Below are 13,302 nucleotides of genomic sequence, written 5' to 3'. Positions count from 1 at the left end.
CATCAATGTACTGGCTTTGGGGGTGGAGTCAAGCCCAAACAAGAGGCGGGCCTGTCAAAAGGAGGATGACTGGCACAAATAAGTTTGGGCAAACGAGTGTGGCTCAGGGGCAACAACCGGGCCCACGAGTTGGACAGCCCTGATCTAGACGGTAGAGGGGTGGAGACACATGACAATCGGCAGAGAATTCCTTGAATTCCTGCAGACTTCCCTGTGTTGACAGCCAACAATGCATGTTATTTTCTATATCATGAGCCTAATGCCCCCTTGTGCTCTTGTATTCCCAGACAGACCCTTTCTGGACGGTCAGCTCCCTCTCTGCCGCTGACGTCACTGAGGCCGGGAACCAGTCCGTCTGCAGGCTGAGCGATCTTCTGGAGCTGGTGAAGAGGAGTAACAAGTCCATCCTACTGAGAGTCCATCCGGTCCCCTCGGACCACCCTCACTCTGAGGATTACATCAACCTTACGGTCTACACCGTCCTACAGTCCCGGATCCCCCAGCAGCAGGTGCATTCCAGCATGACTCCGCCTCTGTGCCAGGCCTGCATTGCCTCAGCCCACAGTAACCAATCCTCTGTCACATGACTAACAAAGATTCTGATTGGTTGCTGCAGAGAGCCAATCACAATATTTCTTATTTTGCTTGAAAGGCTTGAAGTATTTCAAATGTTTCTGTATTTGTAGGGCTTCATCTGGTAATGTTTAGTGAGCACAAGTTGTTTTTGTTTTGTTTTTCTAAAAGTGTACCTGAGATGGAGGATAGAAAAAAAAATATATATACATACCTGGGGCTTCCTCCAGGCTGGTCAATGCCTCACCATCTTCCTCCACAGCCTGGATCCTCCGCTAGGCTGCCTGTAAAGCCCTTCAGTTGGGGCAAGGCGGAGCATGTTCAGTCCGGCTGCACGTTTATTCCCCCCCCCCCCCTCATCGCGCTCCCATCGGAACAGCAGGGAACGTATATATGTTTTCATGCAAAAGAGGTGCCGGGAAATTAGCGGGCCCAATTTTGTCAAGTAGCATATTGGTAAATTTACGGATATTCTACTTTTTAAATTGTCAATTACTTTAGTATTTTACCGCTACTAAACCTTACCCTATTCTCACACTGAACATTTCTCTACCATAGGGCCCTTTTACACTTAAAGTGAATGGGAACCGCATTTAAAAAAATGAGACAGATACTTACTCTGGGTCCTATAGAGCCTTCCGGCTCCTCTCCTGCTCCCCTCGTTCCAGTGCTGACTCGCCCGGTAGCAGTATTTCACTAAATTAGTCAAATACTACTTTACCCGGCCGAAGGAGGCTTCAGAGGTCTTCAGGGAGCCCGAGTGCTCCTGAAGTAGGGCGGCCCTGTACTGCGCCTGCACAAGCACGCTCTCTTGCACGCTCACGCCTGTGCAGTATGGAGCCGCACGTCTTCAGGAGGACACGGCTCCCGGAGACTTCCACATACCCTTTCAGCGGGGGATTGAAATGGGGGGGGGGGGGGAGCCAGCACAGGATAGAGAGCACCGAGAGAGGAGACGGAAGGCTCTATACGACCCAGAGCCTTCCCTCTCCTTAGGTAAGTATTTGCTTTATTTTTTTTTAAATGCGGTTCCCATTCAGTTTAATCAGTTACTCTCATTTATAACTGAAAGAAAACTGAGTTTCAAAGTAATGTCCATGTTTCCCTATGGTCTCTTTTACACTTTTACACTATACGTGTTTTAACGTAAAGCTTTTCTTAATGAACTGCTATGGAAAAAATGCGTACTAACGCACACTAACGTGTACCAACTGATTAAGTGTAAATGGGCCCTTAATCTCCCCCCTGGTGCCTAAACTTGACCAACCCTAAAGATGCCCAAGCTACTTTCGCTAATGGGTGCCCACATTTCCTGATTCCAGGTATATAGGTAATGTCCCCTATACTATAACTGGCAATGTCCCCTTGCAGAGCACAGCAGCGGACAGTAGAGGGCAGCAGAGAGCTGCAGAAAACAGAGCACAGCCACTAGAGCTGGTTCCGCTATGGAATCTCTGTGAAAAGAAAAGTATACAATTGCAACTTTTCAAATGACCCCGTTCAGGAGCCCCAACGCACAGAAACATGCTGATGACCATCTTGATGCAAGCCAGCACAGGGCTGCTCCTGCTGTTACCTGTATTTGGACTCTGCCTTGGGCCTCCCCATCTTTCAGTGAATGCTCCATGTGCCCTTCCCAGGGCTGTGTCTGGACTTGAAGGCTCACTTCAGTCACTCCTCTCCTTCCCTTGTGACACCTCAGGGGTGTGTTAGGGTGCTGGGTGTCACCTGCACCACAAGTGATTAGGGTTCTCACAGTCACACAGCAACAAACTATCAGGGGTACTCAGGGATGTTGAACTCCAGTCCCCAAGGGCCGAGGTCCTCACACATTTTTGGCACAGCTCAAAATTATTGATGGAACTGAATCAGGAAAGGTGCGGTTCTTCACACATTTCTCAGACCATCCTAAATACATGGATATCTCTTTTGAGGTCGGTCATTAAAAAACTTCCAACTGGTGATAGCCATGTCTAGGAGAACTCATGGTGAAGCATGTGATTTGTTTGATCAGCTGATAGATTTGCCAAGCTCTGATTGGCCGTGATCACTTACTGCATTAGCTCATGATCATGACTAGCAAATCGGAGTCAAATCAGAGCACATGCACGGGTATTGGGACCCGATCCCCTTAAGCGAAATCGCTGGGCTCGGCTGACTGACATGAAGTCAGCTGTGTAGCTGACAACACGCTCTGTTGCTAAGCGGGGAGTCGGATGGACAACTGAGCGGCGCACGCGTGAAGAAACGAGGCGGGGAGTGGCTTGATCAAAAGAATTGTTCATCACTCGGGTGGGTTGATCAGCTGGACAGAGACCGCCTGTGAGTCGCCGATAGGGGGGTAGTATATTTCATTTGAGGCAGTCTGTATCGCCCGCCTCAGTCGACTTTAATCAAGTGTGTGTACGAAGTATTACGTATTTCTCTCCTGACCAAACTGATCACATGCTTCTCCATGAGTTTTCCTAGACTTGACCATCACTACATCAAACTTTATTCAAAATGAAAACTAAAATGTTGGGTTGGCGTTTTTTTTTCCTTTTGGAAGGGGGGGGGGGTGCTTGTGTGAATATTTTAATTTTAAAGAGTATGGTCTGTGGTTAGAAACATTTGGATTTCTCTTTATTGCTGTCAGGTTCTACATGGGGGACATTACTTTCACTTCCTGTCCCCTGGATTTCCGTGGAGTTTTCTGACTGAAATATGTAAACGTAGTCCTTGGAACTGGAAGTGAAAGAGGGCAAAAAACACGAATAGAAGTGTTTTATTTGTTGTCTCTGTCCAACTTGAAGAGATTACCCACTTCTGTCTGGACAGGAAGTAATGGAAATACTCAGATATGAACACAGGATGGAGATTATTATCCACTTCCTGCCTGTGCAGCACGTAATTGAAATACTCACAGATGTGGACACAGGGTGGCGCAAATGTCCCCAAAAAGTTATAATCCTGTTTAACACACTAGTAATAAAAAAAAAAGTTTTGTTTTGGATAGAGTTGGGTGGCTAGGTAATGACTGACCTATGGGCAGCCCAGAGATAGATTGTACGATCAGATCTGAGCATGCTGTGCTGGAGGAGTGACTGATGTCTGGCTCCCCCTGCAGGTGATCTGGCTCTCTGACCACGAGCGGACTCTGGTGCAGCAGCTGGCCCCGGGGTTTCTTCAGGCTTCCAACATCAAGAAAGATGCAGAATACATGAAGGACAGAGACATCGCCTTCATCAACTTGAGGTATACGGAGGTGGACCAGGAAGACATCAGGTGAGGCTCAGAAAAGGGTTGTTATATTTCATTTTGCATGAGAGATACACAAGTTATGCAAATCAGCACTGCTGCTAAAAGTGCCGCAAGGGAATTCCCCAGTGTCAGGAGAAAGACACTCCTTCCCTTGTGCTTTCCTGTTGGGCATTATGATGATAAAATATCTAAGAGGTTTGTTTCTTTTAATGACAACCTCATGAAAAACATACATTTTATCCCCAAGGTTATACCCAGTAGTTATTCTGTTGTTAAAGGGAACCAAACCTGAGAAGGATATGGATTTTTCCTTTTAAAATACCAGCTGCCTGACTCTCCTGCTGATCCTGTGTCTCTAATACTTTTAGCCACAACTCCTCAACAAGCATGCAGATCAGGTGCTCTGACTGAAGTCAGGCTGAATTAGCTGCATGCTTGTTTCAGGTGTGAGATCCAGATACTACTGCAGCAAATTGATCAGCAGGAGAGTCAGGCAACTGGTATTGTTTAAAAGGAAACATCCATATCCGTCTCAGTTTAGGTTCCCTTTGAGAGCGTCTGGAGAAAGCTTCATTCTGTTGGGAGAAAATCCCTCCCATATGTCATTCACACCATTAAAGAATATGCCTTTCTTTAAAGAGAACCCGTGGTGGGTTCTAAGAATGCTACCAGCACACAGAGGCTGGGTCTGCATATACTGCCCAGCCTCTGTTGCTATACTGATCCCCTCCCTAAGCCCCCCCCCTGCGCTCTGCTATGCCCCCATAAATCAAACGCCGAGCTGTCGACGCACAGCGTGTCGCAGCCGGCTGTTTACCTCTGGATCTGTCAGTCTCTGACGCTTCCCCGCCTCCTCCATAGCTCCGGTCCCTGCCTGCGTCCCTTCCCTCCCCGCTGATTGGCGGGGAGCAGTGACATAGAGGAGGCAGGGGAGCGGCACGTGCGCGCTCCCGCATGTGCACGTGCATTACCGTATATATGTGCAAATAGTGGGGGGAAAAAATACTATATTGTCACCATACTTTGTACTAGGGACATAATTAAAATATTGTAAAAACCAGAACAAATAGGCAGATAAAATGTGTGGGTTTTATGCACAGTAGCAGTGTTTTATATTAAAACTAATGGGGATGAAATTGGAGAAATAGTGTATTTTTTCATTTTTTCCTTGTTTTTCCCTTTAAAATGCGTAGAAAATAAAGTAATTACTAAAAACAAATATCAACCCCAAAAATCCTAATTAGTGGTGAAAAAAACAAGATATAGATCATTTAATTGTGATAAGTAGGGATTAAGCTATTGGCAAATGAAAGGGATGAGCACGGAAAGGTGAAAATCGCTCTTGTCCGCTAGAGTAAAACCCCTTTGGGGTGAAGTGGTTAAGGGAACTATAAATAATGTGATCTTTTGGAGCGATTTGGCTCACCTGCTTCTCTGTTTTAATGCAATATGATCTAAATAATGTGATCGAAAATATGATGGTTCACTAAAAATTGAAATGGTACAAAAATTGTGCAGTTAATGGGCGTCTTTAGAGTAGGGCATCAGTAAGGGGATGTAATATGTTAGGGGAGTTGTTGTCCATTCATTAGATTTATTTGTATATTTGTTGTTGGGAGGGAGGGGCTCTTATGATCACAGGTGGGAGGAGCTCTTATGGTTTACAGGTGGGAGGAGCTCTTATGATCACAGGTAGGAGGAGCTCTTATGATCACAGGTGAGAGGAGCTCTTATGATCACAGGTGGGAGGAGCTCTTATGGTTACAGGTGGGAGGAGCTCTTATGGTTACAGGTGGGAGGAGCTCTTATGGTTACAGGTGGGAGGAGCTCTTATGATCACAGCAGTAGGAGAACAGAGGCGCCAGCAGGATAAAAGTGGATAAAAACTTTAAAATTTTCTGGGAGGAAGTGGTGGACTTACCTCCATAAAGCAGACACGAAAGACTGTCTGAATAGTAGTCACATTTATTAATTAGTACCCCAAAACAGTGCAACGCGTTTCGCAGGCCCAGCCCGCTTCATCAGGCAATAAAAGTGGGGACAAGACAGAATTTCAGCAATAGCAGGTGTAGCGCCTCACTGAGCAAATTTTAAAGTTTTTATCCACTTTTATCCTGCTGGCGCCTCTGTTCTCCTACTGCTATACCGTGTCCACCCCTGGTGGAGGGGTGATCTACCCCCTTTCGCATCTACAGAGAGCGACTTCTTATCCCTGAGTGAGGACAGGTCTAATCTCCTCACCTGCCTATACAGTGGTTGCCTGTGTGGTAACCCATGTTTGTGAGTATAATTTTCTCACGATAACCTTTACTTCATTTATGCTTAACATACTACACTATATTGGGCTCTCGGTTTCTCTACACTTATGATCACAGGTGGGAGGAGCTCTTATGATCACAGGTGGGAGGAGCTCTGATTACAGTTGGGAGGAGCGCTGATTACAGGTGGGAGGAGCTCTTATGATCACAGGTGGGAGGAGCTCTTATGATCACAGGTGGAAGGAGCGCTTATGATCACAGGTGGGAGGAGCTCTTGTGCCTGAATATCTCACATCTGACAGTAATCCTCTCTCCCCCTCACCCACAGGGAATACACGTCATACAATCTGACTCTGAACACATATGTGGTGAATGAGCCGTGGCTGTTCTCAGTGTTATGGTGTTCCGGGGTCCCGTCGGTCTCCTCGGACGCCCCTCATATTCTCAGTAAGGTGCCTTTCCCTGTCTGGATACTGGTAAGTCGCCGCTTGTCTGTTGGGAAGGGGTGGTAGGATGGGCAGGTGCTGCTGGAAGACCCTCCTTAGGGGAAATATTGATCAGGCAATTCCTTAAAAGCAGTGGGAAAGTTTTAGAAGCAGAAACTTTAAAGCTCGGGATACCACTAGGCATGGTTGATAATTCTCAGGGTCGGATTTGTACCTTTTACCACCCAAGGCCCCCCACACACTTTACAACATCTCGACAGCCCCAAACTTACACTTTCCGCCGAGCAAAAAGTCTTAACCTGGCACAAAATTCTTAACAGATCCTCTTGGTGCCTGCTGTTCCTGCCCTGGGACCTTCTGAACATATTCAGACCCCTCACTGCTGCCTGGGACCCTCATCTACACTGTGGCTGCAACACTCCCATCTGTGTGCAACCATACTGGATCTGCACAATAATGGTCCGCACATGCCCAGTAGCTCAAAGCCTTTAGTGCATGTCTGTTTCCTCTGTGCACAAGTGACTTTGTGCTAATTAGAATGTGAGTGCCATACTCGTGTGTGCCCAGTACAGTTGCACTTGTACATGGGAGTGCAGCCAGGAAAAAAAATAGGGTCCTGTGCAGCAAATTGGGGCTGAATATGTTCATGACCCCCAGTATAGGTAGCCAGATCCTTTCCACCCCCTTAGTATAGGTAAACAGATGTCCCCACCCTTTTTTTAGTATAGGTGGTCTGATGCTCAACCCCCCCCCCCCCCCATTACTATAGGCAGACAGATGCGGTGTCCCCCCCCCCCCCCCTGCCCTTTAGTAAAGGTAGTCCGATGCTGTCCCCCTTTGCCCCCTCACTGTAGGTATACAGATGTTGTCCCCCCTTTTGTATAGGTAGTCAGAACCTGCCCCCCCCCCCTTTACAGTAATATAGGTAGTCAGAGGCTCCCCCCCCCCTAAGAATAGGTAGCCAGATGCCATGCCCCCCCCCCCCCCTTTAGCACATAGGTAGTCCGATTCCATCCCCCCTTGCCCCCTCTCCCCTCCCCAGTATAGTTAGTCAGATGCTGCAAATCCCCCCACGAGATTGGCCGCCAGATGCTATCCCCTGTTAATTCTCCCCCCGCCCCAGCAGGAACCTGTGCGGATATCTTCTCCTCCTCCCCCCCCCCCCCACCCCCAAACCCCGAGGGAAAGCGGGAGCAGCAGAGTAACGTACCTCTCCAGACTTCCAGCGCTGCCACCGAAGTTTCCTCTGTCAGCCGCCGCCGTGCATCTCTCCCTCTCCTGCTGGCGATTCCTGTCATGTGTCTCACCGGTAACTTGCCAGCGAGTCACATGTAAGAGACGCCAGCGGGAGAGGGAGAGATGCACAGCAGTGGCTGGCAGAGGACACTTCGGTGGCAGCGCTGGAAGTCTGGAGAGGTACGTTACTCTGCTGCTCCCGCTCTCTCTCGGGGCTTGGGGGGGGAAGACATCCGCATAGGCTCCTGCTGGGGGAGAGGGGGTAGTTGGCAGGGGATAGCATCTGGCGGCTAATCTCGTGGGGGGAGGTGCGGGCTGCGGCTGAGCTGAGTGACCCTGCTGCCCAAGCCTCAGGAAGCCGTTCCACGCTGCCTGGAAGAGAGGCTCACTCCAAGCCGCCGATTGTAAAGGGGCGGCTGCTGACTTGCGATTCTTCTTACCGCTGGTGACAAGTGCAGTCAGCCTGTCACCACCTGCCGCCCTTTGGATTCTCGTGGATTCTGGCGCCCTGGGCACGGGCTTTGGGTGCCTTTTCCCAAATCCGGCACTGATAATTCTGAGTTGATGCAAATGTATGCAGCTTTGGAAATTGACCTATCAAATGCAGCAGCTGCTCAACTCGGAATAGGAAGCATCCCTTGTCATCACACACTGTAGCTAGTTTACTATCAGTACAGGCACAAAGTTACAGCTTACACTCAGCATACTGGAGGTTGCAGAAATCAGCACACATTGCAGCTAGTTTACTATCAGTATAGGCAAAGAGTAACAGCTTATACTGTACATACTAGAGGTAGCAGAGATTAGCACACAATACAGCTAGTTTACTATCAGTACAGGCACAGAGTAACAGCTTATACTGTACATACTGGAGGTAGCAGAGATTAGCACACAATACAGCTAGTTTACTATCAGTACAGGCACAGTAACAGCTTATACTGTACATACTGGACATAGCAGAGATCAGCACATACTGCAAATAGTATACTATCAGTACAGGCACAAAGAAACAGCTTATACTGTAAATACTTGAGGTAGCAGAGGTCAGCACACACTGCAGATAGTTTGAAAGGACCATAAGAACTAATTAGCACTACACTTTCACTGGCCATAGACTAAACTAATTCTCTGCTGCTGTGTTTTCAGTCTGCTGTCGTATTTGAAAACATTTTAGCGAGTTGAACTTTTAACTTTAATCTGTCTTTGTGTTTTTTATCTTCAAGCCTCCAGACGAATACTCTCTCATATGGATCACGTCAGACCTGATCTCATTCACTGTAATTATAGGAATTTTTGTATTACAGAAGTAAGTGTCTTGCTTTTATGACTTTAATTTACTCTTTCTTTCTAATTCCCACGGTAGTCACTAACTGGCGTATAAATACTTCCACCATTCAAACACAATATTACCTTCTTCCGCTGTGAGCTCTGTGGTAATGTACTGTTGGAAAGTACATAATAGTGATCATTGTTGTGGTGAAACTGATCGATTATCTTAGAGGGGGACTGTTAAGGAACATTCTTCTAATAATTTATGATTCCATATTGTGGTCACGTGACCAGCATTACCCTAAAAAGTTTAAAAAAAAAAAAACAACAACAAAGCAATACCCCCGCTCAAACTCTCACTAAGTCTGCAAACTTACTGGACTTCGAGTGAATTTCCTGCAAGCTTATTGGCAGCTTCATCGCCTGATCAAAGCTATCCCTGCAACTGTGCAACTGTTTTAAAGGGTTATTTAAAGCGGATCCGAGATGAAAAACTAACTATAACAAGTAACTTGTCTATATACAGTATCTTATCTAAAGTTTAGATAGTTTACACAGCATATCTAACTGCAAACTGCTTCAATAGAATATGATTATTTATTCCTGTGATACGAGAGTGACCATGTTCTGTTTGTCACAGGCTGAGGACTGGAGATCAGCTTGCCTGTGTGTAAATTCAGTCCCCTCTCCTCCTCCCCTCTTCCTCTGAAATCAATGGCTAGTAACCTCCTCTTCCTCCTGCCCAGACTGAGCTCCCATAAGACCTTGCTACAGTGCCAAGGCACAAAAGGAGCTCTGGGCGAGGCTTGTGTAGTTTATAGGGAATTAGAGTATTAAAACAAAACAAAAAAAGTATTTGGCTTGAGGAATGCCCTATAAACTATATGAAAGGAACACAATTATGCAATGAGTAAAAGTTTATCTCAGATCCACTTGAAGCGGGGAAAAAAGCATTTCAACTTACCTGGGGCATATTTATTAGTACACACACAAGAATTCAGGCAAAATGGGCACTCGCATTGGGGGTCCTTGCAAACAGAACTCTTTTGCATCTAATCACATGTAAGACTACGCCCATAAAGTGCTAGCTTAGATCAGTAAAGAAAAAAACTTTCCCACTCTTCCTCCCGACCGGTTTCGACTTTGTGATGTGTTAAGGGGAATAGGGTCCCAGCTGGGGTCCTCCACCTATTGCTGATCATTCCTGATATAGAGGTAACAATTACTGCAAATGTTTACTTAGCATAGTGATTATCCATCGCAAACGTTCTTCCTGCCCCCCCGCTCAGTTGTATAGTTGTACACTAATGTCTGGTGCATACGCATGACTAAAGTCTGCTGAGGCAGGTGACGAGGACTACCTCAGCCCCTAACGGGCCCTCCGCAAGTGATCCTTCAGGTGGATCAACTTGGCCGAACGATGGGCAACTGCTTCCCCACCCACTGTGGGCCGATACGTATGCGCCATTCCGCGGGATACACCCACCCACCTGCACATAGCAACAGAGCTCGTTGTCAGCTGAGAGGCATCTGTATAGATCAAACCAGCAATGTCCCCCACGGGAATAGAGTACGAATCCCCAATGGGCGGCACAAGTCAAAGGTGTGCACGCACCTAAGAACTATGGCACTACAGTGGGAAAGGAGGGGGGGATAAGGGTAAATTAGGGGGGTTTTTTTCTGCCTTGGAGGATTTAGTACCTTGTTTAGTTCAGAATCAGAATCAACTTTATTCGCCAAGTACGGCAGGAGCCGCACCCGGAATTTTTTGTGGACACAACGGCAATTGGCTTAGCAACATCAACATGGTACAGATAATATCTACATAGACACTACAGCAGTTTGACAGTCAATAGCAGCAGTGGCAACAGCACATGGTACAGATCTTAGCTACAGAGACACCCTGACTTCAATTTAACACTTAGTTCAGTTGAGCAGGTCTATTCTTATGCAAACAGACATTTGAACGATGACATGTGGTACAGCATGGCCAGCCGGAGGCTGTTCTTTCCGTGCTCGTGTTCCGCACGGGGGTGGCCGAGGAAGATTAGGGGATGTCGGTTGGGAGAGTGCATGAATTAAGTAGGGCAACCGCTTGGGGAAAGAAGGTGTTTTTATGCCTCGTGGTTTTGGTGAGGATGGACCTATAACGGCGACCTAGAGGAAGGGGGGCGAAGAAGCAACTGCCTGGGTGGGAGGGGTCTTGAGTGATCTTGTTTGCCCTGGACCTCATTCTGGATGATTGAAGGATGTCCAGGGGTGGCAGGGGTGACCCGATGATCTTCTCAGCAGCAGTTTAGTTGCCCCCAACCAGTGTACTCCTCCCACCTGAAACGTTCAGTCCAAACGACAAACCTTAAAGTATGTTATGGGTTTCTCCCCCTGTGCTTTTACCAAGGATGAATGTTTAAAGAGGAACTGTAGTGAAAATAACTCCATCTTTTCATCTATTTTACAATATTAAATCATAAATTATTCAGTGTTTGTCCTTTGTAAAATTTCCACTCACACCAATTTTGGAATGCTCGTTTAATGAGAGTTCTGATGCCAGTAGAAAAGATCTCTGGTCTCCCAGAATGCTCGAGGTAGAATGGAAAGAATTTAGCATAATAGCCTAGCATAAGCTTTAGTGGGAGGGCGGGGCTACATAATAATGTACATTAATATATAGGAAGTGGTTCTGATGCTGAAACCAGGCTATTTAAAGTGCACCTGAGATGGTACACTGGGCATTATTTATAACACACAGACAGATAACATTTATTTCATGCTTTTCTCCTGGCAGTCTCAAAGCGCCAAAGCGACAGCCAATAGGGGGCAGTCTATAGGCAGTAGCATTGTTAGGGAGACTCCTACTGAATAGGTGCAGCTTACTGAATAGGAAGAGCCAAGATTTGAACCCAGGTCGCCTGTGTTAGAGGCGGAGCCCTTAACCATTACACTTTCCAGTCACCTCCTTATACTTACCTGGGACTTCTTCCAGCCCCAGTAGCACTGTGGCTTCCCTCGCTGTCTTCTTTAGCACCTCCGTTCTAGGGCTACAACTCCCAGTAATCCGGTCAGTCGCCGCCAGTCATGGGCTTATGTGCGGCTCAGTTACGTGCGCGCCCCCACCATGCTCCATTCCCCGGTAGCATTCTGCACCTGCATAGTGCTACTACGCAGGCGCAGAATTCTCCTAGCCGTGGGAGCGCAACGACTGGTGCCAGATTACCGGGAGGCATACAGCAAGGAGAGGCTGAAGTGGACGGCGAGAGAGGCCACAGTGCTCATGGGGCAGGAGGAAGCCCCAGGTAAGTATAAATAAAGCCCGGTGTACCTTCTTAGGTCCACTTTAGCATAAAACTGTGTATCTTAAATAATTTACTGCATTTAACTATATGTCACTACAGTACCTCTTTAACCTCCCTGGCGGTAATCCTGAGCTATGCCCGGGCTACCTGCCAGGAGCTCTATGCAGAGTATAGCATGCAGCGGGCGTTTTTACTCACCTCCCGGGGGATCCAGACGTTGGTAGCCATTCTCCTTCCTGTCCTCCGATGCTCTGAATCACTCTGGTGAGATCGCGGTCATCGATCTCACCACAGAGTTACAGCACCACCCGGAGGACGGAGGTAAAATTGCAGCGCTGGAGCTCAAAGAGGTGAGTCAGAGCAGGGGCTGCTGCAGAAACTCTGGCTGCATGATTTTTTCCTGCTTTTAGGGTCTGAAACATTATTTATTTTTTATTTTTTTCAATAATTTTTATTGAAGGATTTTGTTTAGTTTAACAGCATGTCGTAACATATTCAACATTTGCATCAATAATTCTTAATATTACATTATACATAACTGAATACACAGTTTAGTAAATTACAACTTATGCTTAAAGAAAGGGATGAAAACACTCCTAATTAAAGAGTTATTAACATTTTATAACCAAAAGAGTGGAGTATAGAGAAGTATGAAAAAAGAGGATAGGAATGGAGAGTATGAAAAGAGGGGAAGAAAAAAGAATGTACCTTTGGTCCATGTTTATCTTCATTACAATACATCTTAACTTTTAGTATAGTCGTAGATCTTGAGATTGTACATATCTAATCCATATAGGTATGAATAAAGCATAACCTACTTAGATATATCTAAGGGCCCGTTTCCACTAGTGCGACGCGATTTCGCCAGGATTCCGACGCTTGTAAAAACGCATGCGGGTGCGTTTCCGCATGCGTTTTACCCGCGATTTCGCGTGCGATTTCGCATGGCAGGGTGCCATGCGAAATTAACCATGACACTGCCAGGGC

At 46.8% G+C, this 13,302-nt stretch overlaps 1 protein-coding gene across 5 annotated transcripts in view; it reads left to right on the top strand.

Moving 5' to 3' along the window:
• Positions 1 to 13,302, top strand: part of GDPD5 (glycerophosphodiester phosphodiesterase domain containing 5) — a 239,227-nt gene that overhangs the window by 200,953 nt on the left and 24,972 nt on the right. For all 5 annotated transcript variants that reach the window (XM_068266612.1, XM_068266613.1, XM_068266615.1 and 2 more), the window contains 4 exons: positions 288 to 509; positions 3,680 to 3,837; positions 6,400 to 6,547; positions 8,977 to 9,059. In XM_068266612.1, the coding sequence (XP_068122713.1) occupies positions 288 to 509; positions 3,680 to 3,837; positions 6,400 to 6,547; positions 8,977 to 9,059 (611 nt within the window). The remainder of the gene's footprint in view (positions 1 to 287; positions 510 to 3,679; positions 3,838 to 6,399; positions 6,548 to 8,976; positions 9,060 to 13,302) is intronic.

The sequence above is a fragment of the Hyperolius riggenbachi genome, chromosome 2 (assembly GCF_040937935.1).
Source record: "Hyperolius riggenbachi isolate aHypRig1 chromosome 2, aHypRig1.pri, whole genome shotgun sequence".
In the NCBI taxonomy this organism is placed as follows: domain Eukaryota; kingdom Metazoa; phylum Chordata; class Amphibia; order Anura; family Hyperoliidae; genus Hyperolius; species Hyperolius riggenbachi.
This window is presented reverse-complemented; position numbering and strand designations above follow the sequence as displayed.